Source organism: Nomascus leucogenys, chromosome 5 (assembly GCF_006542625.1).
Source record: "Nomascus leucogenys isolate Asia chromosome 5, Asia_NLE_v1, whole genome shotgun sequence".
Lineage (NCBI taxonomy): Eukaryota > Metazoa > Chordata > Mammalia > Primates > Hylobatidae > Nomascus > Nomascus leucogenys.
The window spans coordinates 16,902,058-16,917,587 of record NC_044385.1 but is presented as its reverse complement, the minus strand read 5'-3'; the positions used below and the strand labels follow the sequence as shown (position 1 = coordinate 16,917,587).

The window sequence follows — 15,530 nt, the reverse complement described above, 5'->3', positions numbered from 1 at the left end:
TTGAGACAGAAAGAGGACTTTTTATAGATAATGTTGACAATTGTTAGTAATTATGATTATATACAGTGAAGCATTGAAGCTAGCTTTGTAACTTCAGTTCAGACAAAGGAGTGGTAGGATGCTAATCCCCCAAATGCACAATGTTTTAGCAAAAGTACAGTGCAAGGATAAGCTGATTTATATCGTAGAATTGAGGTGGTGGGGATTGAGAGAGTGAAAGCTGTCAGAATCAAAATGGAGTCACTAATGTTAAAAAAAAAAAAAAAGAAAAAAGAAAAAAGGCTCTGACAAATAGAGCCATGAAGGGAGAATTTTCATGCATAAATGCCTCGGAACAAAAACGACCACAAAAGACTCCAAAACCTACAACCTTGCACAGAGGCCATCACAACCCTACACCAAAAAATACTTCTATCAGGACATCTGCCCAGCAACTGCCTGTCCAGCCTTGAACTGGCATCACCCCGTTATTGATATTTGTAGCCAAAGGTAATTATTTCAAAACAATTATGCAATCTTCCTCATTTTTTTCCCTTAAAAACCTCTGTCTTCTTTACCTCCCTGAATACACACAGAGTTTACCATGGCAAGCATCTTTCCATTGCGGTACTTTTTTCCCAAATAAACCTTTCTTTTTTTAGAGAGCCTGTCTCTTTGTTATGACAAGGTGACAAGAGTGCATGAGAAATGCATAGGTGTAGAATTCTGATGTACTAGATCACCTCCTCCCCGTGGAAAACAAAACTACACTCAGCCTGAGTGGAGGAGTGCTTGAACTGTAAGTCCTTCTGTACAAGAAAGGAGTCACACACCCCTCCAGGACGCCACCCATACCCCAAGCAGTTTGTTTTGGTCCGAAAATGACAAAGGAGACAGGACCTCAGCTATATGGCTAGTGGTCTGGGGCAGACCTGTTCACAGTAGAACCATAAGAGGTTCGACTTCCCTTGTGGTCACCAGGAGGCTGGGCTGAGCCGGCGTAAATGATGGCACTTGCTAGGGTCACAGAAATGCATCTTTAAGTGCATTCAATTACAGACCTACCCATACACTGCGTTTCTGACATGACCCTGTAGATTCCATAGCATATTTCTGGAAGGCTTATCTGAGAGTTGCAGGCAGGATCCAGCTCATTGTGGCTTTATCTACACAAGGCAGATGAGGACAAGGCTGTTACCATCTCCCATCTGTGGCTACTGATGCCTGGTTAAATAATTGTTCCAAGCCCCCTACCTGAGGGGAAGTAGAGTCAGGTCTCTTAATGCTGTGCAATGCTCTATCTGGCCTTAGCTTGGCCTGCTCTTCAACTTTGACACAAACTGGAAGCAAGCTGCAAAGCCGGACTAAAGATTCATAGGATTTTAAAACAGAGCCTGGCGTGGTGGCACAGGCCTGTAGTCCCAGCTACTTGGGAGGCTGAGGTAGGAGGATCGCTTGAGTCCAGGAGTTCGAGGCTGTAGTGAGCTATGATCGTGCCACTGCACTCCAGCCTGGGCGACCCAGCGAGACTCCAACCGCCGCCCCCACAACAAAAACAGAAAGTAGGAAACGCCGTCTGTATTTACAACTAGCTCGTTTAGTTCTCAGACATGAGTATTATGACAATATTCATTTGGCAGTTCAGGATCCGAGCGAAGGAAAGCCTAAGCGAGCTGCTGAGTGGGGCCAGTGGTCCCGGGGCGTCCTGACTTCCAAGGCTCTGGGCCTTCGTGCTGCGGCCAGGAGCGCCTCGCCACGCCCCTCCCCAGGGGTCCCCCTGCAGGGGTTCCTGTCCCCTAGGCACGGAGCCCCAAGCCCCGGGCGCAGGCTGCAGCTTCCGCCTGCCTGACCCCGCCAGCCTGCGCCTCCTCACCCGGGGACTAGCAGAAGCCTGGGCCCGCGCCTGGCGCTACGACTCCGGTCTTTAGGCTTTGTTTGGAGCACGGGAGAACCTGGGAACGGAGGGAGGCATGACTTCAATATTCATATCGTTGTTAAATAAACGATTTCCTAATTTGTATCTGTTTCATGCCAGCGTGAAACTTCTGTAGGCAGAGCCGGCTGCGCTGCCAGCATTTCCTTCTGCTGGTCCCCACCCACCTCTGCCTCCCCCACCTAGCCTTCCCTCGGCCGCAGCGGGGAAGAACAGCCGAGCAGACCAAACAGCCGGGGCCGCGGGTGGGAGGCTGTTCCCGCAGCTCGTGGCTGGCGTTGGAGAATGTGGAGATTTTCCCATTCATAAAAGGAACGTCCCCCCTTGCCGCCTTCCCGCCCGCCACACACCGCCACATCCGCAGCGGGGTAGGGCTGGGTCTGGGGGCGCTGGGTTCCCAGGGGCCTACCCGGGCGCGCTCTCGCCTTTCTCAGGAAGCCCCATTTTGTGAGCGGCACCGCGTGTCCTCGCTCAGTCCGTGCACACAGTTGACCTGGAGCGCGGATGAGCACCCTTGGTTGAAACGAAGAGACAAAATGGCTTGTGGTTCAATTCATAAATAAAACCTCACCCTTGGACTTCAGGCTGCCCGACATTTTGGGACTTGGATTTTTTTTGCTTTATCATAGTTTTAGGAAGCGACTGTCAGGCCATGTTGCCTATCCATTTCTAAACGACTGGCTTTTTAGGATCCCGTTTTCACCCTTCTATGGCGGTGGGTTGGGGGTGGGGGGTGGAACTGGAGTGGCCCAGGGAGACGATGGCAGGGGCGGGGCGGGGCAGGGCGTTGTACTGATTCAAGATGCAATCTCCATCCAAATAATGGATTGTTATTAACAATGATCCTCTCTGCAAAACCCTTAAAATTGCCCCTTGATTCCCTAGCAGCAAGAGGCGAGCCCTTATTCGCTGAGCTGAAGCCTCCTCCCCCCTCCTCCCCATTACTCTCTGCTCTGGAAATTACAACTCCTCGGCGCGCGGCGCGGGGAGGCAGCGGCAGCGGCAGCGGCGGGAGGGAGGCGGGGAGGGGATTCCCGAGCCAGCCGGGCGCTCGCCCTCCGCCCGCCGGCTGCAGCGTCTCGCGGCCAAGGTCAGAGGCGCCGCAGGAGCAGCAGCTGGGAACCAGGGAAGCGGGTCAATCCCGGCCGCAGGGAGGAAACCCCAGGGCGCAGTCAGCCGGCGTCCACAGCCGCCGAGGAGGAGGGTGAGCGGCTGTCTCCGGGCCAGTCGATTCCCGCCGAGGTGGCCGCGGCCCCAGCGACCCGGCGGGTGGCGGCCCAGGGGTCGGCGAGCGGGCAGCTGGAGCCCCACCTTCGGCTCCCGGGCGCTGTCCGCCGCCTCGTGGTGCTGATCCCAGCCCCACGGCTGAGCGGCCTTCGCACCTGCCTGCTCACCTCGCGATCACCCGGATAAGGAGCTGGGCGGGGACAGAAGGGTGGCCTCGGGGTAGCCGCCCACCGGAGCCAGGGGCTGAAGCAGCGAGCGCACAGCAGCCCGGCCGCTGGTCCTGGGGTGGAGAGGAGGCGCGCGCTGCAGCCGGCGGCGGCGCTGGTGCTGACTCATCACCTAAAGCTCCTCGCAGGCCACCGCGAGGGCAGCCGACCGGCTCCGGACTCTGGCCGCAGGTTGAAGCCGCTGGTGCGGGAGCCCCGCGGGCAGGAGGTGAGGACCCCCGCCCTTCTCTCGCCCCCCAATCATCTTAGGGCGGTGGCTACAGGACAGAGAGAGGGGCGTGCCCCTGGGCTGTGAAGTGGGCATGCCCGTGTGATGCCCCCGCCCGCCGTCTCACCGGGGCGCACCACGCTGGTCCTCCTCCGCCAGTCTCCCGAGCTCCGGCCATTCATCCCCAGCGCAGAGCAGCGTGGGCAGCAGGCGCCGCGATGGAGGAAGAGCTGAAGTGTCCCGTGTGCGGCTCTCTGTTTCGGGAGCCTATCATTCTGCCCTGTTCCCACAATGTCTGCCTGCCTTGCGCTCGCACCATCGCGGTGCAGACCCCGGACGGTGAGCAGCACCTGCCCCAGCCGCTCCTGCTTTCCCGGGGCTCCGGGCTGCCGGCGGGCGCCGCCGCCGCTGCCTCTCTGGAGCACGACGCTGCGGCGGGCCCGGCCTGCAGCGGTGCAGGCGGGAGTGCAGCTGGCGGCCTCGGCGGCGGTGCGGGAGGTGGCGGAGACCACGCGGACAAGCTCAGCTTGTACAGCGAGACAGACAGCGGCTACGGGTCCTACACCCCGAGCCTCAAGTCCCCCAACGGGGTTCGAGTGCTGCCCATGGTGCCCGCACCACCCGGCTCCTCGGCTGCGGCGGCTCGGGGTGCTGCCTGCTCCTCGCTGTCCTCGTCTTCGAGCTCCATCACGTGCCCGCAGTGCCACCGCAGCGCCTCCCTGGACCACCGCGGCCTGCGCGGCTTCCAGCGCAACCGGCTGCTCGAGGCCATCGTGCAGCGGTACCAGCAGGGCCGCGGGGCCGCGCCGGGTGCGTCTGCAGCTGCGGCGGTGGCCATCTGCCAGCTATGCGACCGCACCCCACCAGAGCCAGCAGCCACGCTCTGCGAGCAGTGCGACGTCCTCTACTGCTCTGCCTGCCAGCTCAAGTGCCATCCATCCCGGGGACCCTTCGCCAAGCATCGCCTGGTGCAGCCGCCGCCGCCGCCGGCGCCCGCCGAGGCAGCCTCCCGGCCCACTGGCGCCGCCCAGGGCGCCCCCAGCGGAGGCGGCGGCTGCAAGAGCCCGGGAGGCGCGGGGGCCGGGGCGACTGGGGGCAGCACGGCCCGCAAGTTCCCCACGTGTCCCGAGCATGAAATGGAGAACTACAGCATGTACTGCGTGAGCTGTCGAACCCCGGTGTGTTATCTGTGCCTGGAGGAGGGCCGGCACGCCAAGCACGAGGTGAAGCCGCTGGGGGCCATGTGGAAGCAGCACAAGGTGAGCCCGCGGGACGCGGGAGTGCAGGTGCCAGGGAAGAGGGTACGAGGAGAAAGGCTCTTGGCCTCTCCCTTGGAGAGCTAGCAGAAAGTCGGTCAGAGGGTCAAGCAGGAATTACCTCACTCATTAGCCATTCATTCCATCAGATAGTCATTTGACAAACACGTAAGGGACTCCCGGTACTTTGGACTGGATGCTGGAGATGGGAAGGGTATGGAAAGATGACTTATTAGGTCCCCACCCACCTGAGGTTTTAGGATTTATGTAGGCACAGGGCACGCAAAACGCAGACACAGGGCTCTTTTACTCCCAACATCTGACTGATAAGTTACCTTGATGGTCCCTTTTGAGTTAAGGCATGCAGGATCTTCTTTTCCCCTCTGCCACTCTCAGCAACTTATGGCTGGCCATGTATCCTTGTATCTGATACTGCGAGAAAGAGAGGAGCCATCAAAATCTGGTCAGGTCCTTGATCAGACCCCAAGTCAAGACTAGAGTTGGTTTTTCTAACATTCACCTAAATTTCCCATGCAAAGGCCAAAGATGAGCAATTGGACTCACTTCCCCAGAGGTCAATGAACTGGGCCTGGCAGTTAGAATCTTGTGGGAAGGACCCCTAACCGCCTCTGGAACTTCAGACACCAATTATTCCTTGTAGTCTTACCAGTAAACTCTCACTGCAGAGGCAACAGGTCTCCACACAGCCCAGCCAGAAATATATATTTGAATTGAGGAGGAAAATAAAGTAATTGGCCAAAGCTATCCGACTGGAAACAAGCAAAAAGTGAGCACAGATGAGAGGAAGAGACTAAGAGACTAACCATTCCTATATAGATTTGTTGTTCATATATAGTTACTGTATAGTATTATCTGCTATAATGAGCATATGTTATTATAATTTAACATTTTAGAATAAAAGATTAGAAAAAACAAATGTGAAACGCTTTAGGAATCCACCTTTAAGAGGAGAATTTGCATAATACATAGGAAAAAAAGATAAATATGTAGTCAAATCCTTAGTTCTAGAGCAGTAGTTCTCAACTGTGTCCAATTTTCACCCCTTACCCCAACCGCTCCCCAACATTTGGCAATGTCTGGGGACATTTTTAGTTATCACACCTAGAAGGTGCCACTGGAATCCAGTGGATAGAGGCCAGGGAAGCTGATAAACATTCTACAGTGCACAGGAAAACTCCCCGAAACAATTATCCAGCCCCATATGTCAACAGTGCTCTGGAGAGAAATGCTGCTCTATAGTTACGCAGACCTGTATCCAAATCTTAGGACTTGCAATTTACTAGCTGTATGAATCTAGGCACAATTTAAAACCCATTGGAAAAAAATACCAAACTTAGACAATTGTGGTAAGGATTAAGTATATTACTATATGTTTAGCCTCTAGCACAGCACCTTAAATATAATTGATAAATAACATTAAATGTTACTGCTTATCGTATAGTCCTAATACTTAAAACCAGTGAATTTGCAAAAAGCTACAGGGCAGTAGCAAAGAGTGCTTATTTGGCCTTATTGACTTGGTTAGCTGGAGGAAACATGAGCTGGCAACTTTTGGTAGTGAGTCCTAAAATAGCTTGGAGCTGAATCAGAATTGTTGCCTTGAATTAGTTATCATTCATATGATATTTTGTTGCATATTGCTTCACAGTAATTGTAGCTATCTTGCTTATTTCATCTTTTAAGTGAATAAACGTCATTTTACAAATAAAGAAATTATTTGTAAAAAGGGCTGTGACCAATTACCAAGACAAGAAGTACAGATTCCAAATCTCACATTCAGATTTCACAAACTGCTAAATCTTCACAGCTTAGAGAGCCAAAACTAATTCTGAATGTTGCCACTCAGATGTTCAGAATTAGTGAAGAGTGGAAACCAAAGAGAGTTGAGATGAGAATTTGCAATTGTAAGAGAAATTAAGTGTCTTACATAGAAAAGTGAGTTGGATAATGAGCTATGGTTTAATGAACTAAGGTTTTACAGGAAAAATCACTGGTCATCCCTGGCTTGGTGTCAACAGCAGTTTTATAAAATTTCTATCCTCAGCCAACAATGCAAAGTTATGAGGAAATCTGGGAAGCACATGTGATATCTGTCCCCTACAGTGGGCAGTGTAAACTGTGGGAATATGACTACGCAGGATCTCAATTTTGTGACATCCTCCTAAATCCAGAAGGAACACTACGAGATACTTTTGTGAACACCTGTTTTCAAGAATGAATAGAAGCGCTGCTGTTCTTCTTCAGCAGCTGCTGTTGATTTCTACAGAAAGGGGAATTACTGAGTGCTTATTATGAGCATTTCACCTGGGGGCTGGCAATCAAAAGAAACGATAAATGGGAGAGCCCTGGTCAAACACTGTTGGTCTTGCTTTGTGGCTGGGCATCTAGATCAGCATGTATGCTGTGAGGGTGGCTACTTTTGAAAGACAAACTAGAACACTCCATTAAGACTCCCACTGTTGGCAATTTAAGTTTTTCAGTAAAACATGAAGTCTCTGGATTTTGTTGTTGTTATTGTTATCTAAAAATCTCAGAATCTTGACAAAGCATCATTGCATCACCAGAACTAGAATTGGGACAGCAACATTTCTCTAACATTCCTGTGATTAAAGAAGCCATCATTAAAGCCTTGCTTTAATTTTCTTTGGCGTTACTGCAGCTTGCCTTCTGATTAGTGATTCTTTTTTTTTTTTTTTTTTTTTGGAGACGAGACATATATGTGACACTGAAATCTATTTTAAAATAAGATTATCACCATTTAAAAGCAGTGTAAAAAACTTTACGTTTTGGCTAAACACATTTCTGTATGAATTTCTTGGGAGAGCATTAACTGTTTCAAAGAGCTTCTGATGTGAAGATGGGATAGGGAAGGGTAACTGTACAGGAGAGCTTTTGGTTTTTTGCTTCTTGATTATGAAAATCTGTTTTTCCTGAAGCTGGAGGAAAGGGTTACTGTGTACCATAGCCCTTTCCTAGTGTGACATGCCACAGAATGTCAACATCTATAACTCCTAACTCAGGGAGAACTCTGACCTGCTGGGTGCAGATGGCCAGCTCTGAATTAAACTGGGTAGGAGTTGATTCCCAAGTTGAGGTTAGAGAATAATTCTTTTTTCTTTATAGATAAGCTCTTCTGGAGTTCTTTGAGAGCCATGGTAAATAGAAGAGCCTTAAAAGAAAATCTCACTGATACTCCAGGAGTACTATTCCCACTGAGTCAGCACCTCACAAAAGCAAGGGAGAGGGTGTGGCCTGGAAAGCTCAGGAAAGACAGGACTTTTGATCACTCGAATGTCTTTTTTTTTTTTTTAAGAGATAGGGTCTTACTACATTGCCCAGTCTTGTCTCCAACTCCTGGCCTTAAGTGATCTTCCTGCCTTGGCTTCCCAAAGTGCTAGAGTTACAGGTGTGGGCCACTGCACCCAGCCAACTCCCACGTCTTAAGGCTCTGCCAAAGGGCAGGTGGCTTCTCAGCCTGCTGTCTTACCTTATTTTGTAAAAAGGGTATGTTAGGCTTTAAAGGCTCAGAGCAAACACCTCTTCTATTAAAAGGGATAATACATACATGACAAAGAACATGTAGTCATAGTTGCACTTGTGATCACAGATAAAAATATTTTAATATTTGTAATTTTTTTTTAATATTTTGAGACAGGGTCTCTCTCTGTTGCCCAGACTGGAGTGCAGTGCTGCAATCACAACTCACTGTAGCCTCAACTTCCTGGGCTCAAGTGATCCTCCCACCTCAGCCTCCCAAGTAGCTGGGACTACAGGCACACCCCACCACCATGCCTGGCTAATTTTAAATTTTTTTGTAGAAATGAGGTCTTGCTCAGTTGGCCAGGCTGGTCTCAATTGAACTTCTGGCCTCAAGCAATCCTCCCACCTTGGCCTCCCAAAGCCTGGGATCATGCCTGTAGGTGTGAGCAACTGCACCTGACCAACGTACATCATTTCTGACGGCTGCCTGCCATTTCATCATAGGCATTTATGTTTTATTTCATTAACACCTTAATACTGAATTTGGGTTGCTGTTACAAATATTTTGCTCGTTAAGTCTATGCCTACACTCTTAATTATTTCCTCAGGTTACATTCCTAGATATGGAATTGCTATGTCAAAGGATACCTGACTTTAAGATATCTAATTAATGTTTCCAAATTACCTTTCATAAAGATGACACCTACTTTCTTTTTTAATAACAAAATTATGTAAACAATTAAAAATTCACAGCCAGGCGCGGTGGCTCACGCCTGTAATCCCAGCACTTTGGGAGGCTGAGGCGGGAGGATCACGAGGTCAGGAGATCGAGACCATCCTGGCTAACATGGTGAAACCCCGTCTCTACTAAAAATACAAAAAATTAGCAGGGCGAGGTGGCAGGCGCCTGTAGTCCCAGCTACAAGGGAGGCTGAGGCAGGAGAATGGCGTGAACCCCGGGGGACGGAGCCTGCAGTGAGCCGAGATCGCGCCACTGCACTCCAGCCTGGGTGAAAGAGCGAGACTCCGTCTCAAAAAAAAAAAAAAAATTCACTTGGATAGAGACCACAGGAGAAATGATAAGGTGGATTGTCTTCTTTCTAGTAATTATTGTTTGTTATTTTCTAGCAAACAATATTTTTTTGTTAGAACTATTTTTAAGAAGAAGATGACGTGTATCTAGATTTTCATATTTTTAACTACTAGCTAGGGATCTTCCCTCAACAATTGATTTAACATGTACAGATATTGCTCACTACGACCTCTTGGATTTTAAGGTCCATGAAAAGACAAGGCCTTGGAGGCCCCCCTAAGGCATTTTTGGGTGGGGTTGGGTGGGCAAAAAGAGTTAGGTAGGGAGAAGTGTTTGGTAAAAACTTTCCAGGGGGCCTGAAGTCTACAACTCTATGGCTGATGATTGTACACTTGCCACCAGCTTTAAGCAGAGCGTTCGGAGTCCAAACTGAGAAGAGTCCGCCAGGGCTCTCAGAGCATGTGGCACGGAAATATGCTCATTCTCCTTCTGAGTGGAAGCCATAGATTTTTTTTTTTAATTTTTATTTGTTGAGACAGAGTCTTGCTGTATTACCCAGGGTGGAGTACAATGGTGCTATCTCAGCTCACTGCAACCTCTGCCTCCCGAGTTCAAGCAATTCTGCCTCAGCCTCCCCAGTAGCTGGGATTACAGGCATGTGCCACCATACCCAGCTAATTTTTTGTATTTTTAGTAGAGACAGAGTTTTGCCATGTTGGCCAGGCTGGTCTTGAACCCCTGACCTCAAGTGATCCATCCGCCTTGGCCTTCCAAACTGATGGGATTACAAGTGTGAGCCACTGAGCCAGCCTTTGATTTTCTTTTCTTTTCAGACAGCGTTTCTGCTCTTGTTGCCCAGACTGGAGTTCAGTGGTGCACCTTGTCAGTTCACTGCAACCTCTGCCTCCTGGGTTCAAGCGATTCTCCTGCCTCAGCCTCCAAGTAGCTGGAATTACAGGCATGCACCACCATGCCTGGTCAATTTTTGTATTTTTAGTAGAGACAGGGTTTCTCCATGTTGGTCAGGCTGGTCTCAATCTCCTGACCCCAGTTGATCTACCTGCCTTGGCCTCCCAAAGTGCTGGGATTACAGGCATGCGACACCACACCTGCCCCGAAACCTAAATTTTTGAGAAGTTGAATCTTTTACCAACTCTGAAGTTCTGGGAAAAGAAGTGCTTAGGCTGGCTTCTCTCCTATCTGCCCCAGATTGGCTAAGAACCAATGGCAAATCTGCTCAGAGCCCTGGGGAGATGAGCTGACTCCCCTAACTAGAGGCTGCAGCACTTCACACCATCTCTGTGCCAACATTACCACTGTCTTCAAGCCACCTTGGCTGTAGCCCTACCCTATGCTTAGATTTAATTCCGAGTAGGTCGGTAATTCAGGGACCCTTATGTTACCCCTTTAAAATGTTTTTTTTTTCCTTTCTCTCTCTTTTTTTTTTTTTTTTTTTTTTTTTTTGAGACAGAGTTTCACTCTTGTTGCCCAGGCTGGAGTGCAGTGGTGCAATCTTGGCTCACTGCAACCTCCGCCTCCTGGGTTCAAGAGATTCTCCTGCTGCAGCCTCCTGAGTAGCTGGGATTACAGGCATGTACCACCACGCCCAGCTAATTTTTTATTTTTAGTAGAGATGGGGTTTCCCCATGTTGGTCAAGCTGGTCTCAAACTCCCGACCTGAGGTGATCCACCCACCTCTGCCTCCCAAAGTGCTGGGATTACAGATGTGAGCCACCACGCCCAGTCTTTTTTTCTTTTTAATATGCTTTCCTTGTCACACACATCTAGGAAACAAAAAATGGGTTTGAGAAAAGAAGGCAAGAATCCACAAACTTGAGTTGCTTTATCTTCTCTTTGAAGGCTATTTATATAGAGAAATATAAGAGTTTAAAAGTTGAAGACAACCTCATAGGCTGCGAATGAACAATCCTCCTGTCACTATTCATGAATGTATTTCATAATGTTTGCTGTGGTGGTCACTGGGTCGTTAAGGTACTGTTACATTTTTAGCCTGCAATGGAAGGGCTTTTATGCCAGTAGACATTCATAGTGATGGAGCTTACATGTAGAAGTCAACAATATAGAGTGTTCTAGCTGGGAGGAATCTCTTAATTCCTGAAACAGACCAGGGAACGGGTCAGCAAACTGTGGCCCACTCGCTGTTTTCATAAATAAAGTTTTATTGAAACACGGCCACACTCATTTATTTACTATTGCCAATGGTTGCTTTTGGCCATATTTGCTTTTGGAAGAGTTGAGTGGTTGCAACAGAGATGATGTGGTCTGTAAAACTGAAAGTATTTACTATCTGGCCCTTAATAGAAAATAATTTGCTCTCCTTTAGATTGCAACCTCATTGGTTGCAATGTAAGTGTGTTCCTCCACCCTGCAACATCAGCATCAACCTGGGAGCTCATTGAAAATGCAGAATTTTGAATCTAAAACAGTCCTGCTGACTCAGGATTTGTATTTTAGCAAGATTCTAGGTGATTTGCATGTACATTGAAGTTTGAAATACCCTAATGGGACTGCTTTTAGAGCTCCAGGGTGCTAGGCCCATGACTTTCACTGCAAGTCATCTGAGAAGTGGATGTGTCTCCTCTAGGGGGTCTGAGAGCTTTGAACTAGAGTCTTATTTAATTACTCTGGGCACCAGTCGGGATCTTTAGGTTACACAAACTCTGGGTACTGGGAAACCGTATGATGCTCAAAGCCACCTGGCCCAGAGATGGGCAGGAATCTCTAAGGGGTGGGAAGTGTCTGCAAATCTGTATGAGTCCTCTTGAGTTAGAGCAGAGGGGCCTGAGGAGAAAGAAATTCTGGAGAAATGCTTTCTGCTGCTTTCCTGGGATTGAAAAGAAACCTACTTAGCTGTTTGTACCTTGGGTTTCATATTAGTTTGTGTCTCAGTTGTTCTCTAAATCAGCAAAGAGAATGCTTTATCCACTCTTTAGCCATTTTGGGTGGGGGTGCTGCCCAGGTAGTGGTGGAGGTTATGACAATCATAACCAGGGAGCCTCAGGAATAGCAGAGAATCCAGACAGACATTGGGAGGGGGCTTTAGCAAATTCCTTCCTCCCACTTTGGAATTTCCTTTTGCGAAGTTCTTGATGGGAAACTGAGGGTTTTAAAATGTTTATTTTCTAGGGTCTGCTGTTTTCTAACAGAGATTATGAGTCACAACCTCCTCATTTTGCAGATGAGGAAACTTGAAAAGAAGGGGCTTGCTAAACTTGTGAAATGATTTTGCAAAAAACAAGTCTGGGCATGGTAGTTGATGCCTGTGATCCCAGCAGAGGTGGACGAATTGCTTGAGGCTAAGAGTTTGAGACTAGACTAGCCAACAGAGAGAGACTGCTTCTCTATAAAAAATAAAAGCATTAGCCAAGCATGGTGACACGTGCCTGTAGTCCCAGCTACTCAGGAGGCTGAGGCAGAGGGAATGCTTGAGCCCAGGCTGTGATGTGCTGTGATTGCACCACTGCACTCTAGCCTGGGCAACAGAGCAAGACCCCAACTCTAAAAACAAACAAACAAACAAAAAAACAAAAACGGCCCCCTTTATTGCTCCTCACTGTACATTTTGAATAACTGTAAAAATGCAACAGAATGTTGTATGTATATTTGAACAAAAACAGATGCCTATGGCATCAGCTGAAGAGTAGTTATGCATAGAAGAAATAAAACGTTAGCCGATAGCTATTTTTAAAAGTAGGGGGAACAGAGATGGAGCGTAACCTCTCATTCAACTGGAATGGGGCAGCAGGAAAAGGGAATCGAAGGTGGGGACGGGATGGGGGAGCTTCAGTGTCCTGTTTGGGACAAATAAGGCAAGATTTTGGGGGCCAGAAGAGATGTGAGAGAGATCGCTAGCATTCCCTCTCTATTTTACATATGGCTACAGTGGCTACAGAAAGGAGATGTGGTGTGGAGGAGAGAGAGGGTGCAAAAGGATTCACAAGGACAGGGCATGGTGAGCTGGGTTCTGGGAACCGGGAGTGTGGATGAGGCCTCAGGGACAGACGTATCAGACAGGATGTGGACACCTGCCAGCACTCACTCCAGAAGGAGAGGCTGGGCTTTAGTCACCTGACATCTAAAAAAATCTGTCCAGACGGCACATAGTTGTAAAAAATTAGGTCAAGGTTGTGTTAGGAAATTTAGACACATACTTGTATTTACTCAATCTCCCAATCCTTATAGTTTGATTCTGGGTGATATCTATAAAACCAGGAAACTAGTGAACTATGAATACTCAGAAACAACAAGCCTCCTAAAATGAAGAAATGAGACTTTCCCTCACTCGATAAATTATTTGTTGCCTTATGGTTGGCTTTACCTATCAGCTGAGCTGTGTACCCACAACTAAAAGTCATCTCTAGCACTTACTATAACGTAAATACTGATGCTGTCTCTTGACCATTGCATCCTTTTTCTGAGCTGATGCTGCTAATGATTATTTCACCTTCAATTCACCTAATTACTCATTCAGTCAATAAGGACATCTTGAATGCCTATATATCATATCAGACACAGTTCTAAACACTGAGGCCACTGATGGAATTTTCTTTCCTCAAAGAACATAAGTCTAGTCACAAGTGAAAGAAAATTGACAAGTAAACGAACAAATAAATAAGCTGGATAGTGATAAATACCAAGGTGGAAATAAAAACAATGTGATAAAAAATACTTAGGCAGGGCCAGACACAGTGTCCCATGCCTATAATCCTAACAATTTGGGAGGCTGAGGCAGGAGGATTGCTTGAGGCCAGGAGTTCAAAACCAGCCAGGGTAATATAACGAGACCTTGTCTGTATTCTAAAATGCCAATAGTACTTAGGCAGACCTCTTTGGCAGGAAAGTTGAAAAGCAATCACCGAGGAGGATGTATTCAAGCTAAGACTTGAAGACTGAATGGGAAAGAACCAGCCTTGCATGATTCTGAAGGCAGCACATTTCACCGAGAAGACAAGGGCCAAGAACCAGGGGCAGGTGACGCCTGGTGTGTTTAAACGACAGAAATGGGCCAGTGTGCTTGGGGCATAATGAAACAGATGAATAAGGGGCAGAAGCAGAGAGCTAGGCAGAGAGGCAAAAGGGTACAGGGCCTGGCGGGCCACGCAGAACAGGTTGAATTTAATAGTAAGTGCTATGGGTAACCACCAGAAGGATTTAAGCTGGGGTGTGATGTTTCTTTTCTAAAAGAGCTCTCTGATGGAGGTTTGGAAAATGGATAGTAGGGGGACAAGAGTGGAGGCAGGATGTGTAATTAGAAGCTGTTGCAGCAGTTTGGGCTATAAATATGGGGACTTGAATTGGGAGAGAGGCAGCAGAAATGGAGAGAGGCTTATGCATTCATATCCTGCTGGGGGTTCTCTGAGCTTCTTGGACTTTTGTTTTGGTGTCTTCTATTATTTTTGGAAAATTTTTGTGTACTATCTCTTCAGAAAATTCTCCTGCTCTATCCTCTCTCTTTCTCTTTCTCTCTCCCATCCTTCCAGAATTCCAATAACACATATATTAGATTGCTTGCTATTGTCACACAGTTCTTGGATGATCTGTTCTTTTTTCTTTTGTCTTATTTTCTTTTTTTTTTTTCTGTTTAGAGACAGGGTCTCATTGTGTTTCCCAGGCTGGAGTGCAGTGGCACAATCATAGTTCACTGCAGCCTTGAACTCCTAGGTTCAAACAATCCTCCTGCCTCAGCCTTCCAAGTAGCTAGGACTATAGGCACATGCCATCCTGCCTAGCAAATTTGTTAATTTTTTTTTTTTTTTGTAGAGGTTGCATTTTGCTATGTTGCCTAGGCTGGTCTCGATCTCCTGGCCTCAAATGTCTCCCACCTTAGCCTCCCAAAGTGTTGGGATTATAGACATAAGCCACCATGTCCAGCCTTTTATTTTACTTTTAGTCTTTTTTCTTTAATCACTCTTTTTGTTTCTTTGTGTTACAGTTTGGGTAACTTCTATTGACTTCCATTTCACTGGTTATTTTTTAGGCTGTGGCAAGTCTACTGATTAGCCCCCTTCCCTCTCCCTTCTCCGTCTCCACTCTGCATCTTCTCAGAAATCCTGCCCTTTCCCCAACAGTCAGGACCCTCTAATGCTATGGGCCTGTGTCTCTTTTCTCTATCTTACCCAGGAAGAAAGAGTTTTTTCATTTCCCT

General features: G+C 47.9%; 1 protein-coding gene across 2 annotated transcripts in view; it reads left to right on the top strand.

The window, feature by feature from the left end:
- The first annotated feature begins 1,435 nt into the window (after positions 1 to 1,435).
- Positions 1,436 to 15,530, top strand: part of TRIM67 (tripartite motif containing 67) — a 55,695-nt gene continuing 41,600 nt past the window's right edge. For both annotated transcript variants that reach the window (XM_030812695.1, XM_030812694.1), the window contains exon 1: positions 1,436 to 4,833. In XM_030812695.1, coding sequence (XP_030668555.1) covers positions 3,793 to 4,833 — 1,041 coding nt within the window. In that variant the 5' untranslated portion in view covers positions 1,436 to 3,792. The remainder of the gene's footprint in view (positions 4,834 to 15,530) is intronic.